The 18,358-nt window shown below is 35.7% G+C and overlaps 1 protein-coding gene across 1 annotated transcript; it reads right to left on the bottom strand.

Annotated features, from left to right (window-relative positions):
- Positions 1-861: 861 nt before the first annotated feature.
- LOC127721583 (uncharacterized) lies at positions 862-5,914 on the bottom strand. Its single transcript, XM_052228356.1, has 3 exons — positions 5,833-5,914; positions 4,696-5,110; positions 862-1,939 (listed from the first exon to the last, which is right to left on the bottom strand). The coding sequence occupies exons 1-3, from the start codon at positions 5,845-5,847 to the stop codon at positions 900-902; spliced, it is 1,470 nt and encodes a 489-aa protein (XP_052084316.1). The 5' UTR covers positions 5,848-5,914; the 3' UTR covers positions 862-899.
- Positions 5,915-18,358: the final 12,444 nt, after the last annotated feature.

Genomic DNA, 18,358 nt, shown 5'->3' with positions numbered 1-18,358 from the left:
TATATTATGTGTTAATCATCGAAATATTACACGCCTGCCGTGTCAAAATATTCTGCAGATAGTACATTTGTAGCTTTATATATTTTCAAAGTAACTGATAACCCAAAAGACGATATTAGACGATTGTCATTTTCTAAATGTGGCTTTGCATCTAATCTGGACTCGGTCTAAGATTTTACTGCAATGTTCCAGTACTGTGTTTGATTTTTATTTTAATATTTTTTGAAGGATGTTACAGAAATAAATGTCTTTCATGTGCTATTTATAGGTTTGTTGGCCTAAGATGTCTTTTTGTGATTTTTGTCGTTGTGTTGCTGTCTCATTAATGTATTCCCTGCATCTCTTTTTTCAAAAAAACGTCTAGAATATACATGTTTTACTGTGCGTATTGCTATGTGTTTCTTTATAGTACATTGGCTAGAGGTATAGGGGGAGGGTTGAGATCTCACAAAACATGTTTAACCCCGCCGCATTTTTGCGCCTGTCCCAAGTCTGGAGCCTCTGGCCTTTGTTAGTCTAGTATGTTTTTTTAAATTTAGTTTATTTATATGTTTTGGAGTTTAGTGTGACGTCCATTTTCACTGAACTAGCACACAATTTTAGTTAGGGGCCAGCTGAGGACCACCTCCGGCTGCGGGATTTTCTCGCTGCATTGAAGACCCATTGGTGACCTTCGGCTGTTGTCTGCTCTTTGGTCGGGTTGTTGTCTCTTTGACATATTCCCCATTTCCATTCTCAATTTTATGAAATATGTGCCACTGAACGTTCAGCAAAGTACAAAAATATCCGGTTAATTTAGGTGAATATAATGAAATTACTTTGGGATTAGATCAATGCCAAGAACCAAAAAGGGAAAGTCACTGTCGTAATAAAACTCATTTATACAACAAACATTGGTGTTACATTGCATCTTCTGGAAAAAGAATATCATAAACATGTTCCAGTTTGCAATTTGACAACACTTTTCTTAGCACTTGCTTTTCCAATTTACGGACCATCAACATTGCCAGTAGGTCTCGTTTTGCATTTGTTGGGTCTACTTGCCATTTGTTTCGGACGTGCTGGTGGTTATCAAAAGATATCATATTCTCCTGAAAAAGATGATCAGACAATGGCAAAGGATCAATACAAATCAAAAGTCGTGAATAGTTTTCTCTAATTTTCATCGCTATTTCACTTTCCGGAATCTGAGTATGGATTATTGACGGTGAAGTCAATTTATTTTTGATTTCAGTTAATCTGCATTTTACGCATTCAAAGTCTTCTCTTATCTCTAACTTATCATAGTGTTCTCTTTCCAGTACTTCGATTATATCAAATATTTGATCAAATTTCTCTTTCTCGCTTTCGGATTTTGTTCCTATTACCCCATGACTGTCTTCTTGGTCCAATCCGTCAGTTATATTACTAGGTGAAAGTCCATTTAGATTAGAACTGGACATAATTTGTGAAGAAATGTTTGACTCTAAAGCTGGTCCATTTCTAAGACACGACAGTTTTACTCGATAAAGCTCGAACAAACAATAGAAGCCTTGTGTTAAATCGATTCCTGTGTTTGCAACAACTTCTGGTAAATTACTTTGTTTCATAATCACTTTATTGTCACATATTTTCACATTTATATCCCCTTCTGAAGAACAAACATCTGCAGGTATAATATTGACCGGAAGGTCTTCCAAACAGTGGATAGGTTTCAAATTTTTCATGAATATTTCTGGGTCATAATCACTGACCGCCATTTTGACAAAATATACACTAGGTGGACGGTCATCAAATTTGACTGGAGTTAGATGTAATTGTATTTGGTCGTTGGTATGAAGTCGGTGTGGAATATAACAGACTGCTGATGGGTTGACTGTCTTTAAATTGGCTTTAGATTTGTTGTCTGTTAAGTTAATATTTTCTCCTTTTACCCGGTGGAAACTCATATATAAGTTTTCTAAAATATGAGAAAATATATTAATGACACGTATGTAGGCATTGGTTGATTAGATACTGTTTTTTCACATTATAAAAACAAGGGGATGTGGTATGATTGCCAATGAGACAACTCTCCATTAAAGTTCAAATGAAGTGGATGTAAGCAATTATATGCAATCGTACGGCCTTCAACAATGCGAAAAAAATGCTTGTTACATGTATGTATTATAGATGTCTTATATTAAAAGCACGCGGACATCGGTACTCACAAGTGATTTTAAGAGACGAAAGAAAGTTATAAGGTTAACGTGGCCATGGTTTGTTCATTCAATTTATCTTTGATAGAGAAAACTATTGAAACTTAGGTGTTGCCAGTCTTTGAAATATTCAACCGGGAATGTTCTCCAATGCATAGTATGAATCGAAGGTCATAACTTCGACATTTTACCAACAATAAATGAAAAATGAAAAGATTGAACACTTTATAAATGTATTGCTTCCGAAGCGCTTTCCTGATTAACCTTCATCACGATCGAGCCCATACCCCAAAAATGGAAAGCCAAGGATGTACTTAAACACCTTAAGAGCTTTATGAACAAAAGGGGCCTAAAAGAATGACAAAATGCATCGAAGGTCAACTTTGCCTGAGGGAGTTGGAACCTCAGTGTTTAGCTCACCTGGCCCTCTTTAACCATCATTTGTCGTCGGTTGTCTGTCGTCGTCCGTCCACTTTTACACAAATCTTCTCCTCTGAATCTACAGGGTCAAATTTAACCAAACTTAGCCACAATCGTCATTGGGGTATCTATTTCTAAAAATGTGTTTAATAACCCCGCTTGCCAACGAACATGGCCGACATGGCTAAAAATAGAACATAGTGGTAAAATGCACGTTTTGTCTATTATCTTGATACCACTTTAGATAAAGAAAATCTGACGGGGCCGGCACCTACTGTCTGTTGACAACAAAAACTGTCAGAAGACTTTTTATAGGGGTTATTGTCCTTAAACGAAGAATTTTACCACTTGTCTTTTTTATTTTTGCCTATTTTCTCGACAATTATTATAGATAGAAAGATGCTTTATATACCAAAAATTATCAGCAAGACAAGATCTACAGATAAGTCAATATGATCGAAATCGTCAGTCGACAACTTATTGAAGTTTTAGCCCTTTAATGATGATTTTTCCCAGTTTTTTTTTTTTGTTTTTTTTTTGTTTGCATTTTTGCCTATTAGGGGACGACCATTTGATATTCTGGGGTGGGGGGGGGGGGGGCAGGAGGATTTTAAAAATAAATAACTCAGCCTAGATAATCACAAAAATAAATGGTTTGTTCTGTGGTAGTTTGAAAATAAATGACCTGACTTGCAATGTATTGAAAATAAATAACTCAGCAGGTCTAATCGAAAGTATGAGATGGCACCAGATTCTTCAGAAATTAATCTTTTTTCCAAAAAAAAAAAATCGGGAAACACTTCCCATATCTTTTAATAATAAAAGTATAAATATTATTTAAATATACTTGAAATGTCAGAAAATTGGTTTCATTTAACTTGAGGTTAATTGTCTCAGGAACACTTACCTCACTTTTATTAAATCAGGGCCGTAACTACATTGAGACAAATGCCTCATGTAGGAAATTTCAAAACCAAACGCTTGTCTCCATATCAAATTGTGTTCACCGTGAGTGCCTTGCAAGAAGCAAGTTCTGTTCTCCCTCAGACGTAGCCCCTGATTTTTCGGGATCAATATTTCTTATTTATTTGTCTTTTGTTCATTGATTGCCCTTCTGTATTCTGTTAGTGTTGCATTCATTTTGTAATTTAGTAGTTTTATTATTAACTTGATCATGAGTTTAAAAAAACACAGCAGCCACAGACTTAACTATGTGAATTACATTTTTGCTTTTAATATCATGCATATTTGTCTTTTGATGTTGTTCCTAGAAACTTAAGTCTTACACTGAATCTATAACGTGATTTTGTTTTGAGACCAAAATATTGTCATAAAATTATTAAAACAGAACTTGCATTTTCAGTTTAAGAAAGGGTCTGGGGAACACCCAGAAGGCATGATTTTGCATCATTTGTTCTATAGCTTCTTGGGCCTTCAGCGGTTCAAAAACCCTTCAAAAAAAATTTTGCCTCGCTCCGCTCGGCGAAACACGTTTGCCAATACTTTTAGAAGAGCCTTAGTTTCAACCAAACTTTAAAACTGTGTATGTATGCAATACAGGTATATGCATTGGGGGATATAAAAAGATTCATTTCTGCAGAGGATAATAATTAATTCTGATTAAATGGTACATAATGACTTGACTATACATGAATTATTTATAATACAAATAATTTAAAAATTGTATGTTTTCGAATATTATAAATATAGTTGTGAAAATAAATAATCAGTCCCTTGCTTTAATGAAAATGAAAAATCTTGCTTCAATAGTGCAGAAAATAGATAATCTGTCCTCTTAGTTTACAAAAATAAATAACCGATCCACAACAAATCCTCCTGCCCCCCCCCCCCCCCCCCCCCCCCCAGAATATCAAATGGTCGTCCCCTTATCTTGAAAACTTTAATAGATAGGTAGAAATTTTAAATAGCAAAATTGATCAGAATGACTAGATCTACAAATAAGCCATAAGGCAGAAATCTTCAGTGGAATCGTTATTGGAGTTATTGACCTTAAATTATAAGTGGCCCGTTGTTGAAGATGCAGGTGAGCGACATAGACTCTTTAGAGCCTATAGTTTTATTTAATATCTACACTGACCTATTTGAGCGGTTATGTTTCCGAACAAAAGATTGGCTGTAATCCACGTCTGTTTCTCAGCATCTATGTTAGAACAACATTCTTGACTGTCTCGTCTGAATGTTACTTTTGAGCCGTCTTCTGAGCAGATCACGTGTATTTTCCCACCAATTTTGTGTACTCGGGTGGTCTGCAAATACTTGAATTCATTTCGGTTTTCAATGGTAGAAACATTTATAAGTTGATCGGGATCTGCACAAAAGAGGCCAAATTCTACATGTCCACTGCCGAAGAGGTTGAAAATAATTGTTTTTCCGGCTATGATCGGTTGAGATGTGAATAATCTTCCTCCAGAGTATGAAAGTTTCCATTCAGCAGTGTCTGCTTTAACCTTGACATTTTGGCCACAGATCTTGGAAAAATTACACGTGGTCGACTAAAAGTAAAATAATCATATTCATAAAAGCAATATACACATATGAATATTAAAAACATGGTATTCGTGAATGTGACAGCAACCCAGCGTGCGACAAAAATAACCATGCGCTAGAAAGACAACATACAGTCTTCAACAATAGACATTATGTATATGCAATGTGTTATGGTTTACGTCATCTTTTAAAAGTGTGAATTAATTCAACACCAAAAAAAAAAACATGCAATCAAAGACGAAAAATCAACAATTAAAATCTAATAGGTAAGTTTTGCAGAGCGTGTAGACTGGGATAATTGGAGGAAAAATTAGACTGCCACTGAAAAAAAACCAGAACATGCTAGAACTCAACTTAAACCGAGGTGAACTCATAAGTTGTAAAAGAATAAATGTAGACTTTTTCACGAGTGAAACCTGCATGTCACGTTACTCGTATTAAAGCCTAACGCTATAAATCATCATGCATCATGTATAATAGCAGGTTTATTTATGTTATCGACTAACCATGATAGATGACATTATTATATTTATAACAAAAAAGAAACCCAAATGGCCAAATATAAATGTCTGGTATACATGATATGATTCAATTTGCAATGCAATTGGCTGGTATTGACGACATTGGGGTGGGGATCCCTTACTTCTGATTTTTACAAGTATATCTACATTAAGTTAAACTTGAAATAACTGTTAATTGAAGATTTCAACATTACAACGATACCTACCTTGCTATCAGCCATTGTATTTAAAAAGTTTGTTTAGGTACACATTTACCTGTAAATTCCCTGTACGTCACCATGATATGCGATAGCCTAAAAAAATAAATGTGTCAGATGTTATATTATATAGATTATATGGGAAAAGTAGAAGACGTTAAAAAATTGCATTTACTGAAAGTTTGTTCATGACTACATGTATCATGTTTACCTATCATGCAGTACTTCGGAGTTGAATTGAAAAATACTAGACTAAGAAACCGTTTAAAATTTGGTTCAATTTTGTCAAAATAAGCTAAAAAAAATCGCTGATGAATTATTCACTTGCAAGTGAATAATTCTTCCTCATTGAATCTGTATTCATGTGAACTTCAATTTAACCCATTAGCTGGACATGGGTTACGCATGTATTCAGCTATTAAAAGGAAAAGAATGTCAACATTGAAATTGAAACAAGGATGAACCACTGATTTGGTTAACTGATTCAATCATTCTTATACAGGTAAAAATGATGATAATCATACGTTAAACCTACAATATGAAATCAAACAGACCAAGAAAAATCCAATTCCACGTGGTCACTATCTGTTTATATTTATATTTATGTTTATATCGTGTTATATGACCGTCGGCAGTCTTCGGAGGTCATTTCGATGAATCTAAAATTCTAAAATTGGTTTTAAAATTTAATAGTTTAGATATTTAACCAAACTTTAAAAATACTAAACCCAACGTGCAGTTTTGATTATTTCTCTTTATGAAAGTTTGATTTTTTTAATTTTTTTATTAAAATATCAAAAGAAGAAAACGGACGAAAAGAGAACATATGTATCATTATCACGTTTGGGTACCTGTAAAGTTCGAAATGAAATAAAACGGAACGAAACGAAACGAAACGAAATTTGCAAAATCAAAACGAAACGAAACGAAATATGACAAAACGAAACGAAATGAACATTTTTTAATTAAAAATCAATGTAAAAAATAAAACAAGAGGCAGACAGGGATCAAAGCGGAGAAAAATTGAGTAAACAAACAAATATTTCTCAAAGGCGGAGACTTAATTTAAAAAAAAGAACCATTTTGATATGATCATTCTTAGGTAGGAAAAAAAAAGAACAACACGAACTGAAGCATTTTTAATTGCAAAAGAAATATTTAAAAAAGAAGCTGTATTTCTTTAAACAAATCGGACATCACATGAGATATCAGTATCCTGAAATTTTTAAGGTTTTATATCTCTTAAATAAACACACAATTTCCGAACCTTTTTAAAGTTGCATTTGTTAAAAATCTCTAACAGAAGCTAAGCGTTTGAAATAATTTATTCAGAACTGTTTGGTTTTAACATTTAATCAAAGATAGCAGCGAATTTCGAATCCATTGGTCGTAATGGACAAAAGGAATTCTAGGTTGGATAGTTTACTCCAATTTTACAATTGTTTTTGTTCTAAACTTTTGCCCAAACATCACTTAGTTTAAACAGTATTTATTAATGAAAAATTACAACAATAAAGTATTACAATGTTACATGAAATTCAAATATGGGATTTTTATAAAACTTTTTATAAATCCGTCTCCCAAACGTCACTTGCTTGATAAAGCGCTCATCATATAGGAGAACAGTAAAAAAAACTGACCAACAATATCCAACTCAGCGTGATAGTCTTATGAAAGACCACATAAATATAATTTTATTACATAATTCTTCTTTTTTTCAGCCTGAATATCCATCTCGCCCTTCTTTCTATATGTAGCTGTGGGCTTTTTGATTAATGCGTGCCATCAGTTTTAATAACATGAGCAACATTACATAATTACATGTGTAGTTTTGATAATGAAATATGTGTTTGTGTTGTCACAAGTTTGTGTATATATGCGATGTTTTCTCTCTCTTGGAGAGGCTTGCAGATGGTTAGCCTGTTGCCCAATCAAATCTTTTATATTTTAAAAAAGAAAAACACATTGTTAAACAAAACCGTAATTTAATCTAATGTTTTAAAAGTTCACATCACCGATATGTACATATTAGCAAGTTGAAGTGACCAATCTTAATGGTAAACTATTTAGGTTGTTTTTTTTGTCGTTTATAGTTTTATAGTTTTAGCATAATTTAAGTCGTTGGTTGTCTCATTCTATCATGTCATGTAACACGGTAGGTATAGTGACCGGCTGAGATCGTGTTTTTTCGAGTGATATTAAATGCGATCAGATCGTTTTACTGCTATTTCGCAAGTATAATGGTTTTATTCGTTCGTTAATTTTCCTGTTTGGATGGTTTTACACTAGTCATTTTGGGGCCCTTTATAGCTTACTGTGCGATGTGAGCCTAGACTTCGTGTTGAAGGCCGTACTTTGACCTATAATGGTTTACTTTTACAAATTGTGACTTGGACGGGGAGTTGTCTCATTGGCACTAATACCACATCTTCTTCTATCTATTGTTCATCTTATTCTGGATACTATACATATTGTAGGCCCAAACTAGGCACACTTTCTTCGAGTTTCACTTAATATTCAGCGTTTTATATTGTCCGGGATTTTTTCGAGAGCAACAATTTTAAAAAGTCCTGGTTTTTAACAAATGGGCCGTTTTTTTAAATGTGAATAAGAAAGAAGACATTCTTGGAATTTAAAACTGATATTATTCTAAATTATAACTGTTATTTAGTGAAGAACAATAGTAAATATTTCCATTAAATCACTAAACATATTACAATATTGATCAAATTTAACCATTTTCGATTTAATGCTAATTTTCTGTACTGAAATCATTTTACAATAACCTTGCAGTATTACGATATATAAGACTTCACAGGGTGCTTTTTAAAACAGTCTTTAGAACCGAGTACAGGGGACTCATAATCTTTTCAATTTCATGTCATGCTACCTTTGTGTTTATAGTCAATAATTTTCATGATTGATATATATTACAGTGACGAACTCTTGAGTTTTAAAAATAGCGGTACAAAAACTAAGGAATAGCAGTGAAAAATCAGAAAAATTCAATATTAACACAAATATTCTACTAAATGAGGCTTCCCCGCAAAACATAAAATTACAATAACAAGAACCTGAATCCGCCCATGTACTATTTTCCATTGACAATAATGATTTGAATTGAGTGGAATATACAATAAAAATGAAAACAACACTTGATTGCATGCGTCCAACGCGCTTTTCTGAATTTACCTACATCCGAAACACTCAAAGCTGAATATTTGAAAGCCAAGGATGTATAAGAACCGAAATAATTGAAGAGCTATATGACCAAAAGGGACATAAAAATAGCAAAATCCATCTAAGTTCAACTTTGCCTGAGGGAGTTGAAACCTTTGTTTCTTTATAATTTTTAAATTCATAAACGGACAGTTTTGGATGATTGATTGTTGGTTGCTTAACGTTGCTTGGGATGAAGGTCGGGAAATTCAGACTGCCACCGCAGGAAATGAGAGTATATGGAATAGGGACAGAAGTTTTGTCTTGCAACAGGAAACCAACGAACCCCTCAAAGAGTTGTTGCAAGGGTTCTTAACGTGCTGAAAGTGTGGCACTCTCTCTACACGCCCCGTTCTGACCGGACGTGGCTGTGTACTTATACTTTTCTCAAAGTTGATTGTCTTAAGATAACTTACAAAAGTGCAAATAACAAATACTGAACTATCCCTTAATACAAAAAGCGAATATTCCGTTACCTTTTATTCGCTATTATATTCGCTATCAAAAATGTACCATTATTGAAGCTCCTCGTGGAGGTATCTAAGTCAAATATACAGACATATACTATTGATTACCACATTTAGAGCAGTAATCACAAAGTTGACAAGTAATTTCTGCATATGGTTCATTTATTTAGAGAATCAAAGTGTGTCAAAATCAGGTCTTCCTAATTATTTTTTTGACAAATTTCTCATTTTCACCCTGTAGATCAAACAAGTTAGCCTCTTGTTTTATATTAAATTTATTTATTTTTTTTAAATATTCTTTTCGTTGTTTCGTTTTGGTATATTTTGTTTCGTTCCGTTCCGTTTTTAATCCGTTTTGCCCTTTACAGGTACCCACTTTTTAGTCCTTTCTTATATTTTAATAAAAAATCTAGGATTCAAACTATCAAAATTAAAGCGAAATGATCAAAACTGCACCTTATGTTTAGTATTTAAAGTTTGAATTAATATCTAAAAATATTGAATTTTAAAACGAATTTTAGAATTTTAATTATTTGGGGAAATTTTCAAAATTTAATAAAATTTCAAAAATTTAGAATGTTCATATTTTACCAAAAATAAAAAAAAAAAAAAAAATTTACAAACTTTTGAAAATTTTGAATTGTTAAGTGTAACACTGATCTAACAGGATGCTGAACAATAAGTGTGAAAATGAAGTGCTTAATATATGTAATTTTACAATAAACTGTTACTGATGAAACTTTTGTTGTACGGTTGAACACTATCATAAAAGGGCTCGATATAGATTCTATTTGTAATATATTTTATTATGGTATGATACTAAACCCCTCTTGCCTTTGTTAGTCTAGTATGATTTTTAATTTTAGTTTCTTTCATATATTTCGGAGTTTAGTATGACGTCCATTATTACTGAACTAGTACATATTTTTGTTAAGGGGCCAGCTGAAGTACGCCTCCGGGTGTGTGATTTTTTCGCTGTATAGAAGACCCATTGTTGGCCTTCGACTGTTTTCTGCTCGTTGGTCCGGTTGTTGTCTCTTTGACACATTCCCCATTTCCATTCACAATTTTAGCTAATAGAGTTTTTATTGTAACTATAAGATTTATTAATATATAGTTTCATAAAAAAAGGCGGAAGATATAAAGGATATAAAGAAAACACGTCAAGTCAAAGACAAACGGACAATACTATGCCCAAAATGAGAAACGACGAAAGGACGAGCAGCAGTCAACAAAACACTACACATAAAACCAAAGACCGAGCAACACAAACACTACACATAAAACCAAAGACCGAGCAACACAAACCCTACACATAAAACCAAAGACCGAGCAACACAAACCCTACACATAAAACCAAAGACCGAGCAACACAAACCCTACACATAAAACCAAAGACCGAGCAACACAAACCCTAAACATAAAACCAAAGACCGAGCAACACAAACCCTACACATAAAACCAAAGACCGAGCAACACAAACCCTACACATAAAACCAAATACCGAGCAACACAAACCCTACACATAAAACCAAATACCGAGCAACACAAACCCTACACATAAAACCAAAGACCGAGCAACACAAACCCTACACCAATACCGAGCAACACAAACCCTACACATAAAACCCAATACCGAGCAACACAAACCCTACACATAAAACCAAAGACCGAGCAACACAAACCCTACACATAAAACCAAAGACCGAGCAACACAAACCCTACAAGTAAAACCAAAGACCGAAGAACACAAACCCTACACATAAAACCAAAGACCGAGCAACACAAACCCTACAATGAAACCAAAGACCGAGCAACACAAACCCTACACATAAAACCAAAGACCGAGCAACACAAACCCTACACATAAAACCAAAGACCGAGCAACACAAACCCTACACATGAAACCAAAGACCGAGCAACACAAACCCTACACATAAAACCAAATACCGAGCAACACCAACCCTACGCATGAAACCAAATACCGAGCAACATAAACACTACACATAAAACCAAAGACCGAGCAACACAAACCCTACACATAAAACCAAATACCGAGCAACACAAACACTACGCATGAAACCAAAGACCGAGCAACACAAACCCTACACATGAAACCAAAGACCGAGCAACACAAACCCTACACATAAAACCAAATACCGAGCAACACAAACCCTACACATAAAACCAAAGACCGAGCAACACAAACCCTGCACATTAAACCAAAGACCGAACAACACAAACACTATGCATGAAACCAAAGACCGAGCAACACAAACCCTACACATGAAACCAAAGACCGAGCAACACAAACCCTACACTGGCATAAAACCAAAGACCGAGCAACACAAACCCTACACATAAAACCAAAGACCGAGCAACACAAACCCTACACCAATACCGAGCAACACAAACCCTACACATAAAAACCAAGACCGAGCAACACAAACCCTACACATAAAACCCAAGACTGAGCAACACAAACCCTACACATAAAACCAAAGACCGAGCAACACAAACCCTACACCAATACCGAGCAACACAAACCCTACACATAAAAACCAAGACCGAGCAACACAAACCCTACACATAAAACCCAAGACCGAGCAACACAAACCCTACACATAAAACCCAAGACTGAGCAACACAAACCCTACACATAAAACCAAAGACCGAGCAACACAAACCCTACACCAATACCGAGCAACACAAACCCTACACATAAAAACCAAGACCGAGCAACACAAACCCTACACATAAAACCCAAGACCGAGCAACACAAACCCTACACATAAAACCCAAGACCGAGCAACACAAACACTACACATAAAACCCAATACCGAGCAACACAAACCCCTGCACATAAAACCAAAGACCGAGCAACACAAACCCTACACATAAAACCAAAGACCGAGCAACACAAACCCTACACATAAAACCAAAGACCGAGCAACACAAACCCTACACATAAAACCAAAGACCGAGCAACACAAACCCTACACATAAAACCAAAGACCGAGCAACACAAACATTACACATAAAACCAAAGACCGAGCAACACAAACCCTACACATAAAACCAAAGACGAAGCAACACAAACCCTACACATAAAACCAAAGACCGAGCAACACAAACCCTACACATAAAACCAAAGACCGAGCAACACAAACATTACACATAAAACCAAAGACCGAGCAACACAAACCCTACACATAAAACCAAAGACCGAGCAACACAAATCCTACACATAAAACCAAAGACCGAGCAACACAAACCCTACACATAAAACCAAAGACCGAGCAACACAAACCCTACACATAAAACCAAAGACCGAGCAACACAAACCCTACGCATGAAACCAAAGACCGAGCAACACAAACCCTACACATAAAACCACAGACCGAGCAACACAAACCCTTCACATAAAACCAAAGACCGAGCAACACAAACCCTACACATAAAACCAAATACCGAGCAACACAAACACTACGCATGAAACCAAAGACCGAGCAACACAAACCCTACACATGAAACCAAAGACCGAGCAACACAAACCCTACACATAAAACCAAAGACCGAGCAACACAAACCCTACACATAAAACCAAAGACCGAGCAACACAAACCCTACACATAAAACCAAAGACCGAGCAACACAAACATTACACATAAAACCAAAGACCGAGCAACACAAACCCTACACATAAAACCAAAGACCGAGCAACACAAACATTACACATAAAACCAAAGACCGAGCAACACAAACCCTACACATAAAACCAAAGACGAAGCAACACAAACCCTACACATAAAACCAAAGACCGAGCAACACAAACCCTACACATAAAACCAAAGACCGAGCAACACAAACATTACACATAAAACCAAAGACCGAGCAACACAAACCCTACACATAAAACCAAAGACCGAGCAACACAAATCCTACACATAAAACCAAAGACCGAGCAACACAAAACCTACACATAAAACCAAAGACCGAGCAACACAAACCCTACACATAAAACCAAATACCGAGCAACACAAACCCTACGCATGAAACCAAAGACCGAGCAACACAAAACCTACACATAAAACCACAGACCGAGCAACACAAACCCTTCACATAAAACCAAAGACCGAGCAACACAAACCCTACAAATAAAACCAAATACCGAGCAAAACCAAAGACCGAGCAACACAAACCCTACACATAAAACCAAAGACCGAGCAACACAAACACTACGCATGAAACCAAAGACCGAGCAACACAAACCCTACACATGAAACCAAAGACTGAGCAACACAAACCCTACACATAAAACCAAAGATCGAGCAATACAAACCCTACACATAAAACCAAAGACCGAGCAACACAAACCCTACACATAAAACCAAAGACCGAGCAACACAAACCCTACACATAAAACCAAAGACCGAGCAACACAAACCCTACACATAAAATAAAAGACGAAGCAACACAAACCCTACACATAAAACCAAAGACCGAGCAACACAAACCCTACACATAAAACCAAAGACCGAGCAACACAAACATTACACATAAAACCAAAGACCGAGCAACACAAACCCTACACATAAAACCAAATACCGAGCACACAAACACTACGCATAAAACCAAAGACCGAGCAACACAAACCCTACACATAAAACCAAAGACCAAGCAACACAAACCCTACACATAAAACCAAAGACCGAGCAACACAAACCCTACGCATGAAACCAAAGACCGAGCAACACAAACCCTACACATAAAACCACAGACCGAGCAACACAAACCCTTCACATAAAACCAAAGACCGAGCAACACAAACCCTACACATAAAACCAAATACCGAGCAACACAAACACTACGCATGAAACCAAAGACCGAGCAACACAAACCCTACACATGAAACCAAAGACCGAGCAACACAAACCCTACACATAAAACCAAAGACCGAGCAACACAAACCCTACACATAAAACCAAAGACCGAGCAACACAAACCCTACACATAAAACCAAAGACCGAGCAACACAAACATTACACATAAAACCAAAGACCGAGCAACACAAACCCTACACATAAAACCAAAGACCGAGCAACACAAACATTACACATAAAACCAAAGACCGAGCAACACAAACCCTACACATAAAACCAAAGACCGAGCAACACAAACATTACACATAAAACCAAAGACCGAGCAACACAAACCCTACACATAAAACCAAAGACCGAGCAACACAAACCCTACACATAAAACCAAAGACGAAGCAACACAAGCCCTACACATAAAACCAAAGACCGAGCAACACAAACCCTACACATAAAACCAAAGACCGAGCAACACAAACATTACACATAAAACCAAAGACCGAGCAACACAAACCCTACACATAAAACCAAAGACCGAGCAACACAAATCCTACACATAAAACCAAAGACCGAGCAACACAAAACCTACACATAAAACCAAAGACCGAGCAACACAAACCCTACACATAAAACCAAATACCGAGCAACACAAACCCTACGCATGAAACCAAAGACCGAGCAACAAAAAACCTACACATAAAACCACAGACCGAGCAACACAAACCCTACACATAAAACCAAAGACCGAGCAACACAAACCCTACAAATAAAACCAAATACCGAGCAAAACCAAAGACCGAGCAACACAAACCCTACACATAAAACCAAAGACCGAGCAACACAAACACTACGCATGAAACCAAAGACCGAGCAACACAAACCCTACACATGAAACCAAAGACTGAGCAACACAAACCCTACACATAAAACCAAAGATCGAGCAATACAAACCCTACACATAAAACCAAAGACCGAGCAACACAAACCCTACACATAAAACCAAAGACCGAGCAACACAAACCCTACACATAAAACCAAAGACCGAGCAACACAAACCCTACACATAAAACCAAAGACCGAGCAACACAAACCCTACACATAAAACCAAAGACCGAGCAACACAAATCCTACACATAAAACCAAAGACCGAGCAACACAAACCCTACACATAAAACCAAAGACCGAGCAACACAAACCCTACACATAAAACCAAATACCGAGCAACACAAACACTACGCATAAAACCAAAGACCGAGCAACACAAACCCTACACATAAAACCAAAGACCAAGCAACACAAACCCTACACATAAAACCAAAGACCGAGCAACACAAACCCCACCAAAAACCGGGGGCGATCTCAAGTGATCCAGATGGGTAAACAGATCATGTTCACTAGTGGAACCCGTTATTTTCTGAAGGAAGATCATATGTTCAATCTACAATGCTCAAGAAAACACATTTTGGAAAGACTGTTAAGACATGATGTATAAATTATGAACAGTTTTAACACATCTGCATATAATATTATGACTTCCAAATTGATTTGTAAAATATTGTGTTTCTTTAAAAGTTATTTATATAAAATACTGCTGCTCTTCAATAAAAAGTAAAATAACAAAAATACCGAACTTTAAGAAAAATTCAAAACGAGAAGTCCCTTATCAAATTCCAAAATCAAATGCTGAAACACATCAAACGAATGGAAAACAACTGTCATATTCCTGACTTTATACAGCCTCAGGCATTTTCATATGTAAAAAATGGTGGATTAAACCTGATTTCATAGCTAGTTAAACCTCTCAGACACTTGTATGACAGTCGTTTAAAATTCTATTATATTGACAACTATATGTGAGCAAAACAAACAGACATAATGGGTAAAAATATCAAAAATTGGGGTACAGCAGTCAATATTGTGTTATAATCTTATCAATATTAAAACAAACAACTATGTTAACAAAGAAAAGCAAACTATTGTTGCATGTTTTGGCAACATAGGTAGCACATGCATGTTCATAATTGGATAAAAATAAACTTCTCACTATCTGAAACGCGCAAAACACATCTATGTAAATTGCAGAATATTTTTCATATAAAATTCGATACAATAATCATGTTTAAACAATTTGTAAGTCCTCAAATTATTTTTCTCCGCATAAGAAGCAACTCTTGGACACCAATGTATTGTATTATATGTCTCTACATAAACCTTATTAAATATGTTTTGTTCAAATTGTTTTAATATATTTATTTAACAAGAGTGCACATGCAGAAATGTCTCACCTGCTGTACTGACCATGATTGATTGGTTGGTTGAAAGTATTAAAAATAAAGATTTTACTGCAAGAATCATATAAGCCTAACATTATCAATAGTCGATGAAAACTGGGTCAAGGTTAGATAAAGCCTTACAGACATACATGTACACCTTAAAATCATTTCATACACCAAATATTATTGACATTTTGCTTATGGTATCAATGAAACAAACCAAACAGTGAAAACTTAAAATTGAACAATGAATCATGAAAATGAGGTCCAGTGATGGTACATGACAGACAGACATGTACATAAAACAATCATTCCAAGCACCAAATATAGTTTACATACTGCTCATAATATCTAAAAACAGGCTTAACCAGGAAAACTAAATATTGACCAATAAACCGTAAAAATGAGGTCAAAGTCCGATGAACCCTGTCAGACATGTAAACACTACAAACATTCCATACACCAGATATAGTTGACCTATTACTTATAGTAAAAAAAAAAAAAGGACCAAACTACAGAAACTTAACATTGACCAATGAACCATGTACATAAGGTCAAGGACAAATGATACCTGTCAGACAGACATGAACACCTTGGCCGCTTACAATTATTCCATACACCAAACATAGCTGACCTATTGCAATTAGCATTTGATAAACAGACCAAAACACAAAATTTTATTCCCTCCTTTGATTAAGGATTGAAAAATTGAGACCCCCCTTTCAATTGCCGAATTTTTCAAGACCCCCATAATCCCCCCCCCCCCCCTAATCCCTTCAGGTTACAAATGACCTGCACATTATTTATTTTGATCCATCTCTATTCTTTATGTATCAGAACCCCATTATTCTCTTTCTTTATTTGTTGGCCTACTTTTCTTTACTCTTTACATTTTTTTGCCATTTATTCTGAACTTATTGTCTATATTCTCCATTCTGTAAATATCTAAGGTTTTTTTTCGCCCTTTGATCAAGGAGGGTCTGCGTGGGGTTTTTCAAAAGCTATGTTTTCTGTATAATGATCTCGTCTATAAATAAAGCTTTTGAAAAACCACACGCAGACGATCCTTGATCAAAGGACGAAAAAAAAACTTTGATATTTACAAGAATACCAATGCACCTAGAACGTACAGTGACGTAGCTTGACTTCTGTTATAACCGAGGCAGGGGGTCTGGGGAAGCTGTTGAAGTTTTGCAATTTGAAAAAAAAAGAATCTATTAAAAATAAAAGCAGTAACTGTTGTTTTATTTTACTTCATCATAATAATGTTTAATATGCCTTACACTAAGTTATACTACAGATTTTTGAGTTGATTACTGGTACCTTCAACATTTTCAATGTTCGAATGTCCCAGATTTTAAATTCTTTACGAATAAAAGGAAATGGGTATGGGGTTTATTTTAATGACCATGATGACACAGCAAGTCAACCATACAGCTGAGAATCCTCAAAGAAACCATATCAACTGACTTACAGAATAGTGGACTTAACAACAAGATTCAAAATGTGCGCTTTTCAATACAGATATATGCTCTTGATTGGATTTGCTGTAAGCGGGTTTTAATGCCAGAAACATTACCAGACATCACGCTCGCAGCATTTCTTGATTAACTAGGAACCAAACACATGCTACATGTGAAATGCACCACGGCACTTTCGGAGCGTCTTTTTACCACAGAACACCACAGAATACCACAGA

The sequence above is a fragment of the Mytilus californianus genome, unplaced genomic scaffold, assembly GCF_021869535.1.
Source record: "Mytilus californianus isolate M0D057914Y unplaced genomic scaffold, xbMytCali1.0.p SCAF_12, whole genome shotgun sequence".
NCBI classification, from domain to species: domain Eukaryota; kingdom Metazoa; phylum Mollusca; class Bivalvia; order Mytilida; family Mytilidae; genus Mytilus; species Mytilus californianus.
This window is presented reverse-complemented; position numbering and strand designations above follow the sequence as displayed.